The sequence below is a fragment of the Morone saxatilis genome, unplaced genomic scaffold, assembly GCF_004916995.1.
Source record: "Morone saxatilis isolate NCDOM2014 unplaced genomic scaffold, NCSU_SB_2.0 Contig18, whole genome shotgun sequence".
In the NCBI taxonomy this organism is placed as follows: domain Eukaryota; kingdom Metazoa; phylum Chordata; class Actinopteri; family Moronidae; genus Morone; species Morone saxatilis.
Genome location: NW_023339740.1, coordinates 10,459,105 through 10,471,601, shown reverse-complemented (window position 1 = coordinate 10,471,601; position 12,497 = coordinate 10,459,105). Strand labels below are relative to the sequence as shown.

Sequence of the window (12,497 nt, the reverse complement as noted above, 5' to 3'; positions counted from 1 at the left end):
GGTCCCATGGTGTAATGGTTAGCACTCTGGACTTTGAATCCAGCGATCCGAGTTCAAATCTCGGTGGGACCTCATCCTTTTAACCTGTCAAGGTTTAAAGGTATGACTTCAGTAGTGAGTATTTTAGAAGCAAATAACGTGGGGACTAAAGAAATTGTTTTAATTGGCCAATAAAGTAAGGGAAGAATCTCAGTGAGGCAGTGAGGTCCAGGATAGATGCTAATCCTGCAAACTATGGTCCTGTTGGTTGAAATCAAACTGTTATTTGATGGAAGATAGTGGCTATATACTGAAGCAGATTTAGGAGAGGAACGGTCAGCGCTGTGTCTGGATGAGCTCAAGTAAATCAAGAGTGTCTTTTGATGTTGAAAAAGCATCACATGTTATGAAGATTGCTTTAGGTTAAGTGATGAGCACACAGTTACAGAAGACAGGGTGGTAAAGGCCAGTGTAAAAAGTATATTGGAATACGGATACAGTGCAGAGGGTAGAACATGGCTGTTTGGTTTTATGAGAGCTACTGGACTTTCAAAGAAAAGACATTCAGTAAGACTATATCCAGGAGGCAGTAACGCAACCTTAAGGAGGCCAACTGCTGTAAAAAAAAAAAGAAGATATGAATGCTTATGTCATGCAATCATGGTGTTTCAAGGTCATATAGTGCAAAAGCTGAGAATATGTGGCAAATAAGTGCTGCACTTAATCTGATTTACCACTTTTACCTAGTAACAAAAAATAACAAATATATAATTCTGTTTGCAAATAAGTGATAAAATATCTCCAAATATATGTTACATGAAGCCTTTAAATGATGAAGCACACACTTTGCATGTGATTTGATTTTATTACTTAAAGTTCCTGTCAAACATGACATGTACCATTCTTCTCAACACCTCAGAGGACTAAAATATATTACTTCTTTTACATAAAAATCCATTATGAAAAATAATGATTGTGCTGAAGTCATCTAAATACTGTATATATGGTCATTTATAGAAAACACACATATCAAACAACAACAAAAAAGTAATGAAAAAGAAAATTAAACGTTCAAAATATCTTTATCTTTACACAGTATTGAATTCTTTGGCTTAAAGTTAAACTCCCCTCTACAACATAACTTACTTATGGGTTGCCATGGATACTGGTTAGTTGAATAGGGACAAAAACAGGGCCAAGACTAATCTGTGGTAAGAAGAGGCTTTTCTGCTTTTTTGGCTCTAATGGCATTACCAACATTGCAGACATTGTACATTGACTCATATGAGAACGTCTTTTCTCAGAAAGGCTTTTTATTTATTTATATTTACGTTTTCTGTTTGTTAGTTCTGTTTTAAGGCTGATCTCCCTTTTACTTGACTATGTAGTTAGTAGCCAGATTATATTTTATTTAATAATCTCCCTGTCTGTGTTTTATATTGTAGGTGCAGTGAGCGTAATACTCTACTGCATCTGTGGTTATCACTTCAATAAAAATACACTTATAGTATAATTGCAATTAAAATGTAGCCAAATACACTTTCTCCTTAAATAGTCGCAATACATAACCTCTGTCTTTTATTTCATCACTTCCTGACATTACATAAGGACCAACATTGTAATTATGCCACTATACACCTTAAAACATGACTCTTACCTTCTACTACATTGTCGAAGACCTTCCATGTTTCTTTAAGCTTTAAGTGTTGATGTAGAGAAACTTTAATACAAATAACAGTGTGGCAAACGGATTGTCACTCACGCAGCTTGTGATGTTTGTTGTACATTCTGTGAACTTTTTGAAACAGGATAAAAATAACTTTACCAAAAGCAAAATAAACAAAACAACCCAAAACTCTTATTTCAATCTCCTTTGGCTTAGGTTACCAAAGTTAGGTCACTTTTTGGTTCATTGAACTATGTCTCTCTAGCTGTTTGCTCTGTTAACTGACAAATAAACAATACTAATCAGAACTGGATGCTGTTATAAAAACAGTCATACAGCCAAGCACAGTGGTGCCACCTGTACAAATGCAAGCAAAAATGTAGTTACAGGCACACACTTCAATAAAAAAATATGTCAAAATCATATTAACATCTCCCCCAGATCCCCAATAGTCCAGAATTTTTCAAACTCTCATCTGTGTAGCTGTGGCCCCAGCATGACTTTGTTGATAAAGTTGACAATCGCAACAGCTGGTTGCTCAGGGTCCATCTCTGCAAACAGGTGACAAACGTTCTCTGTAGTACTGCCCGTCCGCCTCGCCACAAAGCCAAACATCCTGTAACAAAAATCACACGAGGGGTTCAAAGACGGGAGAGCAAATGATATTTGACACTGAAAGAAAACACATTTTGTCTCATAGAAGTAACACATTGTGATTAATTGCCATGCAAGAAGCACACTGTACCAGTCAATAATATCTCTTGCAAAGAAAAACACAGTAACGCAAGCACTTACTTGCTTGACGTGCTATCAGAATTAGTCCACCTGAAGCACGGGTACACAGATAGAGAGACAGGGACAAAACGTAGCAAAACATGAATAACAAAGACATGGAGACTGTTCCATACAGACAAGGCACTGACTAGCAATGCATATTCACCTCTTAGAGTAAAAAAAAAAAAAGCAGACACACAAATGATACAGAACTTATATTTATAAAATATAAGTCAACACAGAGTAAGTAGTAAGAAAGTATTTGTGCAGCAGCAAGCACACAGATATTACTGCCTTTACTAAAGATAAACAGCAGTAGCATCTACAAGCACATATAGTTTGTATCAAAATCATACTGTCAATGTCTCAGTGACCCACCTCTGGTCGTGGGGGTCGAGACTGCTGAAAGTCACACTGCTGATTGGGTAGTGTCTCCTGAAAAACAGTCTGTGTAAACAAAAACAGCATTATGACTCATTTGTCTTTGCCGTTAGCTTTAGGAATACTATCTATTTTTTTTTTTTGCGCTTTTTATATAAATTTGTAGTCGTTTCTAAGATGTACCTCCTTTTGCTGTCGGTTAGAGTGATGCCCTGAGAGGACACTTTGAAGTGGACCATTGTTGCCGATGGACGTGGACTCAGAGCTAAGGTACACTTGGTTGCCTTGGAAACTGCCTCGGGCCCAGTCAACGACTCGGTTTCCACAGAGTTCAGGTAGAGAACGTTGCAAGCTTAATTATGAGAGAGTATGGATTGACATAAAAGTGTGTTCTTATGGCTCAGTGCTAAGAAAATATTAACCTTGACCAGCCTCTGCTGGCCCAGAGTAAGAACTACAACTATTGCATTACATGTGATTTTGATGTAACAGCAGAATCTGCTAAAGCACATGTATTACCTGCTCCTTGTTTGAGGAGGTCAGCCGCTGTGCTGGTGTTTGTTGCAGCCTGCATCTCCTGAAGCTCCCCAACCAAATCTGAAAAATCATAGTTTTCAGTTACATAACAATACTGTTTAAATTATTGAGGATCAAGTCTGTAACTGTTGTATTAAACTGCAACTCCTTGAAGTGTGGAATATTTCTCTCATAATGAATACATCTTATTTGAAAAGGTAGATATTTAATTTAAGAATAAAAATCATGACATCTTAATGTAATGTACACTGATTTGACCTTTTCCTGGGATGCGAAGGGCACACGGCAGGGAGATGGGAGTAATTGAATGCTGGTACACCAGGGCAGATAAACTTCCTGAGACAAAGACAGAAAGAGAAAATAGATGAGACTGGAAGGAAATAATAGGTAAAGCGATCAGTTTCTGTATCCCGTACAGTTGTGTCTCCCAGGTAACTGACCGAAGTAGGGCTCGTTCTGACAGCCCTTGATCTTCACTCCCCGTGGCCCCGTCTCAATGAGGAAGTGTCTTACCAGCTGTTCCAGAGGATCCCCTGAGAGAGGAGAGGAGAGTGAGAAAGGAGGCAGTGAGGATGAAAAATAGGGCATGACTGTTTTGCTGCAGAGCATAATCTACAAGGATGCATAAACAAAAATACTGAAAATATATGATTATGATTGCTATAGACCATATAAAATCATTACGTCATTGCTTTTTTTGATCACGACCGTGCCTCATTTGTGTTTTTCATTTCATGCATGAACAGAATGAATCACGAATACATGAAAACTTAATAAAAAACAGCCCCAGTTATTATTCTTTTTGGTATCTGTGCCTAAATTCGATACCAGTATTAAAATGTGTTTAATTCAGCATGAAAACTTTAAGTAGAATTAGCCATGCAGTTGTTGTCAACTAAAACACCTCATTTGAAGTCCTGTGAAATGTTTATGTTTATGGATTTATTTTTCTTCTTCATTATAACAGCATAAATGCAAACAGTGGTTGGATCAGAAACTACTTAACAAGTATTTAAACTACTTAAAATCTGGATTAGTTTTCTGTGATGTTGTACATTTATTCCCTGCAAACCAAATAGTAATTTTGAATGTTAAAACAGGTTTAGCAGATAAATAAAATCGCGCAATTACTCAACCATTGAAGTACACAATACTGGCATCAAATTTCTGTACATAATTTGTTGAATCGGAGTGACTTGACATAGGCCTTTTTCACAGCACACATTTTAACTTGTCATGAAGTAAAAGCACAGGTGTAACAACATTAACAATGGCTCTTTTCTGTCAGTGTGACAGCGAACCAGCATGCACAATAGGACCCTGAAACTGAACAGGAATTCAAAGGAATTCAGTCATCATTCATTTTATTATTTACACCTTAATATTTCTCTACTGTGACATGTCCAAGAAAGGGCCACTGGAAGCCGGCTAATTTATACTAACAACACATTCATAATGGATACCTTTGCTGCCAATGATGTTGGCATTAGGAGGTGGGGTAGCCACCTTGAGCGCCAGGCCGTAGGCCCCCTGGAAGGAGTTACTGTCTCTGATGAGGAAAGTTCCTGGTTCCTTGTCCTTCAAAACCGCTATTGCTATAGTAGAAAAGACACATTAGAGTAGTAAAATAAGAGATGCAACAATGACAATGTGTGGGTTACACGTCCAAGAACACCCCCCTGTTTCTGGTATTATGTATTAAGTTTCACTATACTGTATCAGTTAATCATTAATAGTAAAAAAAAAAAAAAACACTAGATTGCTGAATGATAAATACAAACATTGCATATGCCTCATCAGGTCATGGCATCAGGCTTCATTGTGACCCTCACCTTGGTCTCTGGAGATGCCTGGTTTGTACCAGTACTTGGAACTGTCCTGGACAAACTTCGCATTGACCTTGATGTCTGCCTCTTCCCTACAGCTGTGTTGGGCAGACCCCCATCTCTGCTCTCCCACAGAGGAGGAGAAAGTAACGTGGTGTGTGGGAGAAGGAGCTGAGGAGACCCGGAGTAGAGAGTTATGTCCGTTCAAGGATCCTGGTGTGGTTGAAAGCCGTTTCTTCTCAGGGAGCGGTGGCTGGATAGCTGGGATGGTGACTGCAGTGTACCCAGTGTATGGCACATGAGGGACGTTTAATAATGGGTAGTAATAGGACGCTGAGGGGAAGGTTGGTGTGTGATATCCGTCGGGCACAGGTGATGGTGGTTTGGTGTCGGATAAGCTGTCTCTGTCTGGAGTCAGTCTTTGTCCTGCTGCATCTGTAGCTGACGTGGAGCGCTGGGAAGAAGACTGGAGGTCTGGGGAACCAATAGGAGAATTTGGGGAAGTGGTGGAAGGGCTAGAACTGAGACTGGCAGAACGGTTCATGGACACACTGCTGCTGTCACATGGGGTATCATTAGGAAGGGCAGAGCCGTTCAGTTGCACCTGGACTGGGGTGATGATGACAGTGGCATAACTTGACTTCTGTAATTGGTTAGATCCCTCTGCACTTCCTGTGATCCTAGCTGCTCCAAGCTTACCATCAGAGCTCAAACTCTGCTCACTTGATGGCTGTGTGGAGTTTATGGATATGTTGGAACTTTGGGTTTGTGTTTCTCTTGGCACCGGTGTGATAGTTTTGCTGTTATTTGTGTTGGACTCCAGGTGTGTCGAGGTTTCTTGGCTTTGTGGAGGGCTATCAGCAGTTACACTAGGAAAATATGGAAAAAATAAGATCATTATCCACAAATATGGATACATGACATTTTATTTTCAGTATTAGTAGATGTCAAAAATAATAGTTTCACCCACCTGTCTTCTGTGTGTGTGGGACTGCTGCTACCAATGACTGTGTAGTCATGATCAGAGTCCAGTCCAGGGGTGCTTGACTGGCCATTAGAGTCCGATTTACTCTCTGAACCCTGGGATATGTCATCAGGCACATCAGACATGGCCTTTTCGACTTTGAGAAGCAAGATAAAACAAGATGAGATGAAGGTTTAACTAAGTGAAGTATTAAATGAAAAAAACAAGTGATGAAAGAAGTAACAAACATGTTATTTCAATGAAAGAAAAACACAAATCTGGTATCATTCACCTTTGTGATGCTCCTGGTGGTCTCTAGATCGAGAAGGGGTCTCGGGCAGCCTGCCTCTCCCTGGAGAGGGGCTACTAGCGGGCAGAGGTGAGGCTGATCCAGAGTGGTACCCTGATGCGTAACCCCGGCTCTCATGGCTCTCAGCTGGGGATGACTGATAAGGAGAGCAGGGACAGGAGTGGCAGGGCTGTGGAGGGGTGTGGTACCCACTGCTGGCTCCATCCCGCACATCTATCAGAGACTGGGGGCTGGGGTAGCCCTGGTGAGTTCCGATGGCATATCTTGGATGCTCCGGGTTTGGGCCCTGATCCAAAGTGGAGTGGCAGATGCGAAATGCCGGCAAGGCTGATTTGCACTGCCAGATCTCCGCCTCTCTTGCCACCTCCCATGGATTTTCACTTTCCCACAGTGGAGGCGCCTCTCTTGTTCGTTGTACCCCTGCTCCTTGGGACCAGTGTGGGTTTTCTGATTGATCAGGGTGCAATGGGTGGAATGTTCTAACTGAGGCTGATTGGTGCTCTCGCCTACCGGAGCAGTCCCGACAGTGGCAGCCAGAGGATGGTGTTGGAGCACTGAAGAACATTTCCCTGTAAGGGCTAGAAGGCAGTGACTGATGGGAGAGATGAGAGGCTGGATTGTGGCTGGAATAATGGAAGAGGTGACACTCTTCCCCAGTGCAGAGTCTGTTTGAGGCTGGGAGGGTGTGGCTGTGTGGGTGGCTGCGTTCAGGGGTGGAATAAGGGTAGCAGGGCCTGAGGAGACAGGGCAGGGGCGTGGGTGGGGTTGGACGTTCCCAGGGTAACTCTGGTAGAGGATGGGCGCTATGTCGATGGCAGAGTTCCATATGAGTTGAATGGGGAGGCGGGGACACAGATTTGGATGGTAAGGCGGGCAGAGTTTGGCTTTTTGGATGTTTTTTAATGCTGCTACAACGGCCAAGACAATGACTTTTAGAAAGGCAGGGCTCTCGTTCTCTCTCCCATCCGACATCACCACACTTTGTACCTCCTTGACTATAACGTGAGTGCTCTCGCCTCAAACCCCCAGGACTTGAAGGGTCTCCATCATCTAAAATCGCTGTCTCTCTATCTTTTTCTTTCCCTCTCGTTTTATCCTTTCCTCCATCTTCCCAGTCCCCTCTTTTCGATGGACTGTCAACATTTTCTCTTTCTGGGTGGCTTATGGATGGAGAGGTCTCTTCCAGTTGATCAGAGGGGACGGAGGAGTGTCTAGAGTCAGAGGTGTAGGTGAGAGGATGGGGCTGACTGGGAGTCTGAGGCTTGACTGTTGGGCTGCTAGTGAGGCATCCGTTGGGTGATGCTGCTGAGGCAGTCGAGCCTGGCCCACGACGTTTCCTCACTTGGGCGTACAGGCTGCCGTCCAGAGGGCCCCTCGTATGAGAGATATCTGGAAGAAACAAGAAGGAAGTGTGATGTTATGTGATATTGATTTTAAGCTGCTCTTAATGTAAAGCTTACTTTTTACATCTGTGTGCATTTCTTACTTTCCATGCTGTCTTGGTGGTGCAGGTTGAAGTTCTCGTAAGAATCCCACCTGACCACAGGGTCGGTGGTGTTATAGTCCACTTTGATGGAGGCGTCGTTCTTGCGGTATTCTCGACCTTGGAAATCAGATATTTTGAAATGAAACATATGCATCAAAGGATATAGTCAGAGAGAGACATTTAATAATTATTTACCTTTAATTTTTTCTGGCCCATTGGAGAATATAAACTCGACTGTAGCATCTGGAGGGAACCTGTCATCTACAGAAAGATGAGCATAAAGGAAATTACTAAAATATCCAGACCGTAACAACAGAGACGGATAAAAACTGTTGCAAGAAAGTGTGATCTGTGAATCTGTGAAGTGGAAATACCAAAGTTAATAAATAAAGATACTTGCTTTCACTCATAATGGAATCAGAGCATGAAGCAACACTTCAAAGAAATGTATCTGGAATTAGTTTTCTTTTTACTTTCATGCATGAGTGTGGGTAATATTATTTATACATTGTATGCATGCATCAGCATGTTAGCACTTAGAGTAACTGTCATGAGACTGCTGCTTTCTGAGCCATGTACAAGCATTTCTGTTTCATCTAAACTGTCATTTGATATTTGTCTCAAAATATTCACAAACACCACAGCGATCGGAAAAATAAGTAGGTCTTGAATTATACAGCCATTTAAACCATTTCAAGGAAGCAATAGAAATATGCTACAGGAGGTTTCCATCTGTACATTTATATGTTTATAATATATTACTATTTTAGTGCAGTAGAGCACTAGTATAATCTAAACAACCTCCCAGCAGTGATGTTGCTCCTACTTGCATACAATACAATACATGCATTTCTTAAGAACCTATATGTTTTTATACCTGTGCAGGCCAGGTCCAGTTCAGTCTTGCCAAACCACAGCTGGGCTCCATGAACAGTACAGGTGTGGAACTGGACTCTGAACACCACCTCCCTCTCTGCTGCTCGACTCCGTCGGTGGTAGCACTTCACCTGCAGAAGATGCAGGTAAGAGAGCGATGTACAAATACTAAGCTTTATTTCACATGGAATGTGTCAAAATGTTGACATATAAGAAGACAAATGTGACAAAATAGAAATGTTAATTTTTATTTTCTTTGTTATACTGCTCTGTTTTGTTGGATCATATAGTGTGTATACAGTGCGTGTTGTTGCTGTGCCAACCAATTACCCTCTGAGATAAACAAAGTACCTATGTGTCTTTCTAGGTCGCTAAGGGCTCTGAGTGTTTTTTACCATCTCAAAAAGACATGCAATGCAGCGTAAGAAAATAATTAAGAATGCATGTTCATAGTCTACAGAGGATTTGTGGCTTAAGTGGTTTAAAAGTAATCAAGTACTTTTTAAAGATAAAGTTGCAAAAGTACACCATAGTCAGGAAAGAAAAACACAGCAGTTTAGTAAGCAGGAATGGCTGCAGGATGTGAGATGTTGCAGTTATTGCACTGTTATACTGTATGTGTGGATATGGATATGATTTAAATCAAAGTAAGGTTTCCAATTTGTGACACACAGTTCACAATGAGCTATTCCTCACCATAATGTCCCCCTTTAATAATAGTGCTGGCTCCATAGTCACACACAGCTTCCTTGCCCTGGAGCTCTGGGGATCACTGGACACACACACACACACACACACACACAGAATAAAAAAGGGCCTTACTAGCTCAAAACATACATAAAACCAGTCAAAACATGTCTCAGTTGGGTAAAATAATGGTAAATAACCTTAACTTTTACATAAGCACAGACCAGCCAACACCTAAACACAGACAGTGGCCTGTATAGACAACATCTGTCAGTTAGACAGGGGAAGGAAAGCGTCTGCCTGCACACACACTGGTACAACTGGACAACTGGCCATGTACTCACTAGACGCCCGAGGTGTAGACCAGCTGTAGGGACTGGTAGATTTTCAGGAAAGGGTAGAAACCTGCAGATACAGAAAATAAATAAAAAAAACAATAAAAAGGGAGGAGCATTTGTAGACAGACAAATGCTTCATTATTATTCTCATACACTGTTAAACACTTTCTGTTCACTATTTAAGAATTACCATAACAACACTCCAAGCTATTACACAAGATTAGTTTGTGTGAAACTGACCTCCTCCCGCCTGGAAATTTGGTAGTGATGGAATGAGGACCTGGTGGAGGAACAGAGGGCTGCTGTTCATTTTGATGGTACCAGACAGCAATCCGCCAAAGTAGTAGATGTACCTGAGGGGGAGAGGTGAGGAAATGAAATGATGAAATGATGAGAGCAGCGAGCGACTGAGGCGGTGGCAGCAGCAGTGCAAGAAGTTATATAAAGCAGAGGAGGAAGTACAAAGAATATATGAGTGTGACACACCTGTTTTGAGAGGGCTGTAGGGAAGAGGATACTTTGTCTTCACAGAACTTTCTCATTGCTAGCGTGGTGAGAGCCTGGTCCGCTCTGTGGACACAACCAAGTGTATTAATGAATGATTTAGTACAGATCCATGCAACCAAAAGTTAGGAAATTATAGTATTATAGTGCTTCTTTTGGAGGTGGTGAGGTGTATGCCTGTAGTAAATCTGTTGTTGGTTACTTTTCAAATCATTTAATCTATTTTACAATATATATATAGATTTAGAGCCGAAATTTAATAATCAATTAAATGTTTAAAATATTTTGGCAAGTAATAAAGCCAAAAAATTCATTGTTTTCAGTTCCTAATATTGAATATTTGCAAGTTTTTAGTCTTTCTGATAGTAAACTGAATATCTTTGGGTTTCAGTCTGTTATTTAAATATGTCAGCTTGGTCTCTGAGATTCTTTATAGTCTATTTTCAGACATTATAAACATTAAATGATTAATAAAAAAAAACTATCTGCTGATTATTTCATAATTAAAATCACAAAGGTTCTCAAAGAAGTCCATTTGATTTCAGCACAAGAGAAATGTATCAACCTGGTGACCCATGTAGAGATCCATTTTTTCTTGATTGAAATGCAGCTAGATGTCAGGTGTAAATTCAGCACAGATAATTGATCTTTCTTTACACATGTTGGTGTACTGAGTGCCTTGTTAATTGAGTGATTACCCAGCTGATATCTTGCTGTAGTGCATGTAGGCAGCCACAATGACCCCTGTCTTCCCTTTGTTTCCCTGAAATAGAACACAGATCACATCAACTATGACACAGCTTTTCCAACTTTTTTAACATTTTCACAGCAAAGTCAGCAGATGTGGATCGGTTGCACTGACCTTGCAGTGGAGAACCACTACATTGTGGGGATCAGAGGTCAGCCAGGTCTCCATGGCTTTACAAACAGCACAAATCCTGTCCAGGGGCGGGGCGTGAACATCAGGCCAGCCATAGTCCTGAACCTGAACCATAGAAGAGGAAAGATTCAGTCAAACCTTTCCATTAACCTTTCTGTAACCTATAACAAGGGTGTGATCTGCGTATTTACATCCTAAAAGATTAAGATGTAAATACTCATACCTTTGGGTTAAGTCTGGTGATGTCATGTCTCTTCTCTGATAAATTTAGTAGCTGGAAAAGGTAGAGACACAAATCTGTTTTTATATACCAAGAACAAAAGGAATACAGCATATTTATCAATTGAAGACAAATTACAACCTTAAGTTAATATTCCTTATGTTTTCAGTTTTATGACTAACCAAGAACTTGTCTTGGTGCTTGGATTTTAGCATGGAGGCCACTTCCTGTAGGTTTCTGCGGTACCGCTGCTCCTCCAGGTCTGGCAGGAAGAAGACCGAGATGATCCTCTCCGTGATGTAGGTGAGGTCAAAGTCATAGTGGCGCTCCATCACATGCTCCATCACTTGTTCCACACTTTTATTCCTGGTCATTGTGAGAATTTATTGTTTTAAGGCAGCCAAAACAGCTATTAGGCGATTAGGACAGTCAGCGTTTCATAATGTTTATTTTACTGTATATTTTATTTCTGTGGATCAATTTTACATATCAAATATCATTTACTCATTCATGCTCCTTGGTACCTTGATATGGAGCCTCTCTTCTTCTGTGGTGTAGATTTAGTGGAGCCGTGCTGAAAAACAATCAGAAAAGAGTAAGTCTACAGCAAAGATTTGTTGCATTACATAATACAAAACTACTTTCTTACAAGTACACACATACCAGGTCCAGTGTTGAGGTACAGGTGGGAGTCACCTGAAAGAAAATGAACACATGGTTGTTGTTTTTTACAGCAGTCACATAACTATATGCACGCACGCACACACACACACGCACACACATACTGGGAATGAACACCACTGCCAAGTCATGTGTTGGTTTAATGCTCTTGGTGTAGCTCCAGCAGCACAGATGAAGGGATGGAAGGATGAGGGGATGAAGAGGAGAGATGATGAGCTGATAGGGTGGATAGTAAGAGTCATTTGCAAATTCTTCACTTCTGTCATCTGCAGCAGCTGGTTCGAGGAGGAGGCTGTCAGCACAGATTTGGCTGTTCCACATGAGGGGTTAGTGACACACACACACACACACACACACACACACACACACACAGCCTTGTACACAATAT

General features: G+C 41.1%; 1 protein-coding gene and 1 non-coding gene across 3 annotated transcripts in view; one reads left to right on the top strand and one right to left on the bottom strand.

Annotated features, from left to right (window-relative positions):
- trnaq-uug lies at window positions 1-72 on the top strand. Its single transcript has one exon. It is a non-coding gene; the product is annotated as a tRNA-Gln (tRNA).
- A 752-nt stretch (window positions 73-824) lies between these two features.
- The window catches only part of LOC118327952 (tensin-2-like), a 27,837-nt gene continuing 16,164 nt past the window's right edge, over window positions 825-12,497 (bottom strand). For both annotated transcript variants that reach the window (XM_035661497.1, XM_035661498.1), the window contains 23 exons: window positions 12,092-12,124; window positions 11,953-12,002; window positions 11,611-11,794; window positions 11,432-11,482; window positions 11,191-11,313; window positions 11,027-11,091; window positions 10,311-10,394; window positions 10,065-10,177; window positions 9,831-9,891; window positions 9,496-9,571; window positions 8,801-8,930; window positions 8,119-8,184; window positions 7,924-8,040; window positions 6,420-7,826; window positions 6,134-6,284; window positions 5,170-6,032; window positions 4,801-4,932; window positions 3,778-3,870; window positions 3,596-3,673; window positions 3,320-3,397; window positions 2,984-3,152; window positions 2,798-2,866; window positions 825-2,261 (listed from right to left, as the gene is read on the bottom strand). In XM_035661497.1, coding sequence (XP_035517390.1) covers window positions 2,117-2,261; window positions 2,798-2,866; window positions 2,984-3,152; window positions 3,320-3,397; window positions 3,596-3,673; window positions 3,778-3,870; window positions 4,801-4,932; window positions 5,170-6,032; window positions 6,134-6,284; window positions 6,420-7,826; window positions 7,924-8,040; window positions 8,119-8,184; window positions 8,801-8,930; window positions 9,496-9,571; window positions 9,831-9,891; window positions 10,065-10,177; window positions 10,311-10,394; window positions 11,027-11,091; window positions 11,191-11,313; window positions 11,432-11,482; window positions 11,611-11,794; window positions 11,953-12,002; window positions 12,092-12,124 — 4,338 coding nt within the window. In that variant the 3' untranslated portion in view covers window positions 825-2,116. The remainder of the gene's footprint in view (window positions 2,262-2,797; window positions 2,867-2,983; window positions 3,153-3,319; window positions 3,398-3,595; window positions 3,674-3,777; window positions 3,871-4,800; window positions 4,933-5,169; window positions 6,033-6,133; window positions 6,285-6,419; window positions 7,827-7,923; window positions 8,041-8,118; window positions 8,185-8,800; window positions 8,931-9,495; window positions 9,572-9,830; window positions 9,892-10,064; window positions 10,178-10,310; window positions 10,395-11,026; window positions 11,092-11,190; window positions 11,314-11,431; window positions 11,483-11,610; window positions 11,795-11,952; window positions 12,003-12,091; window positions 12,125-12,497) is intronic.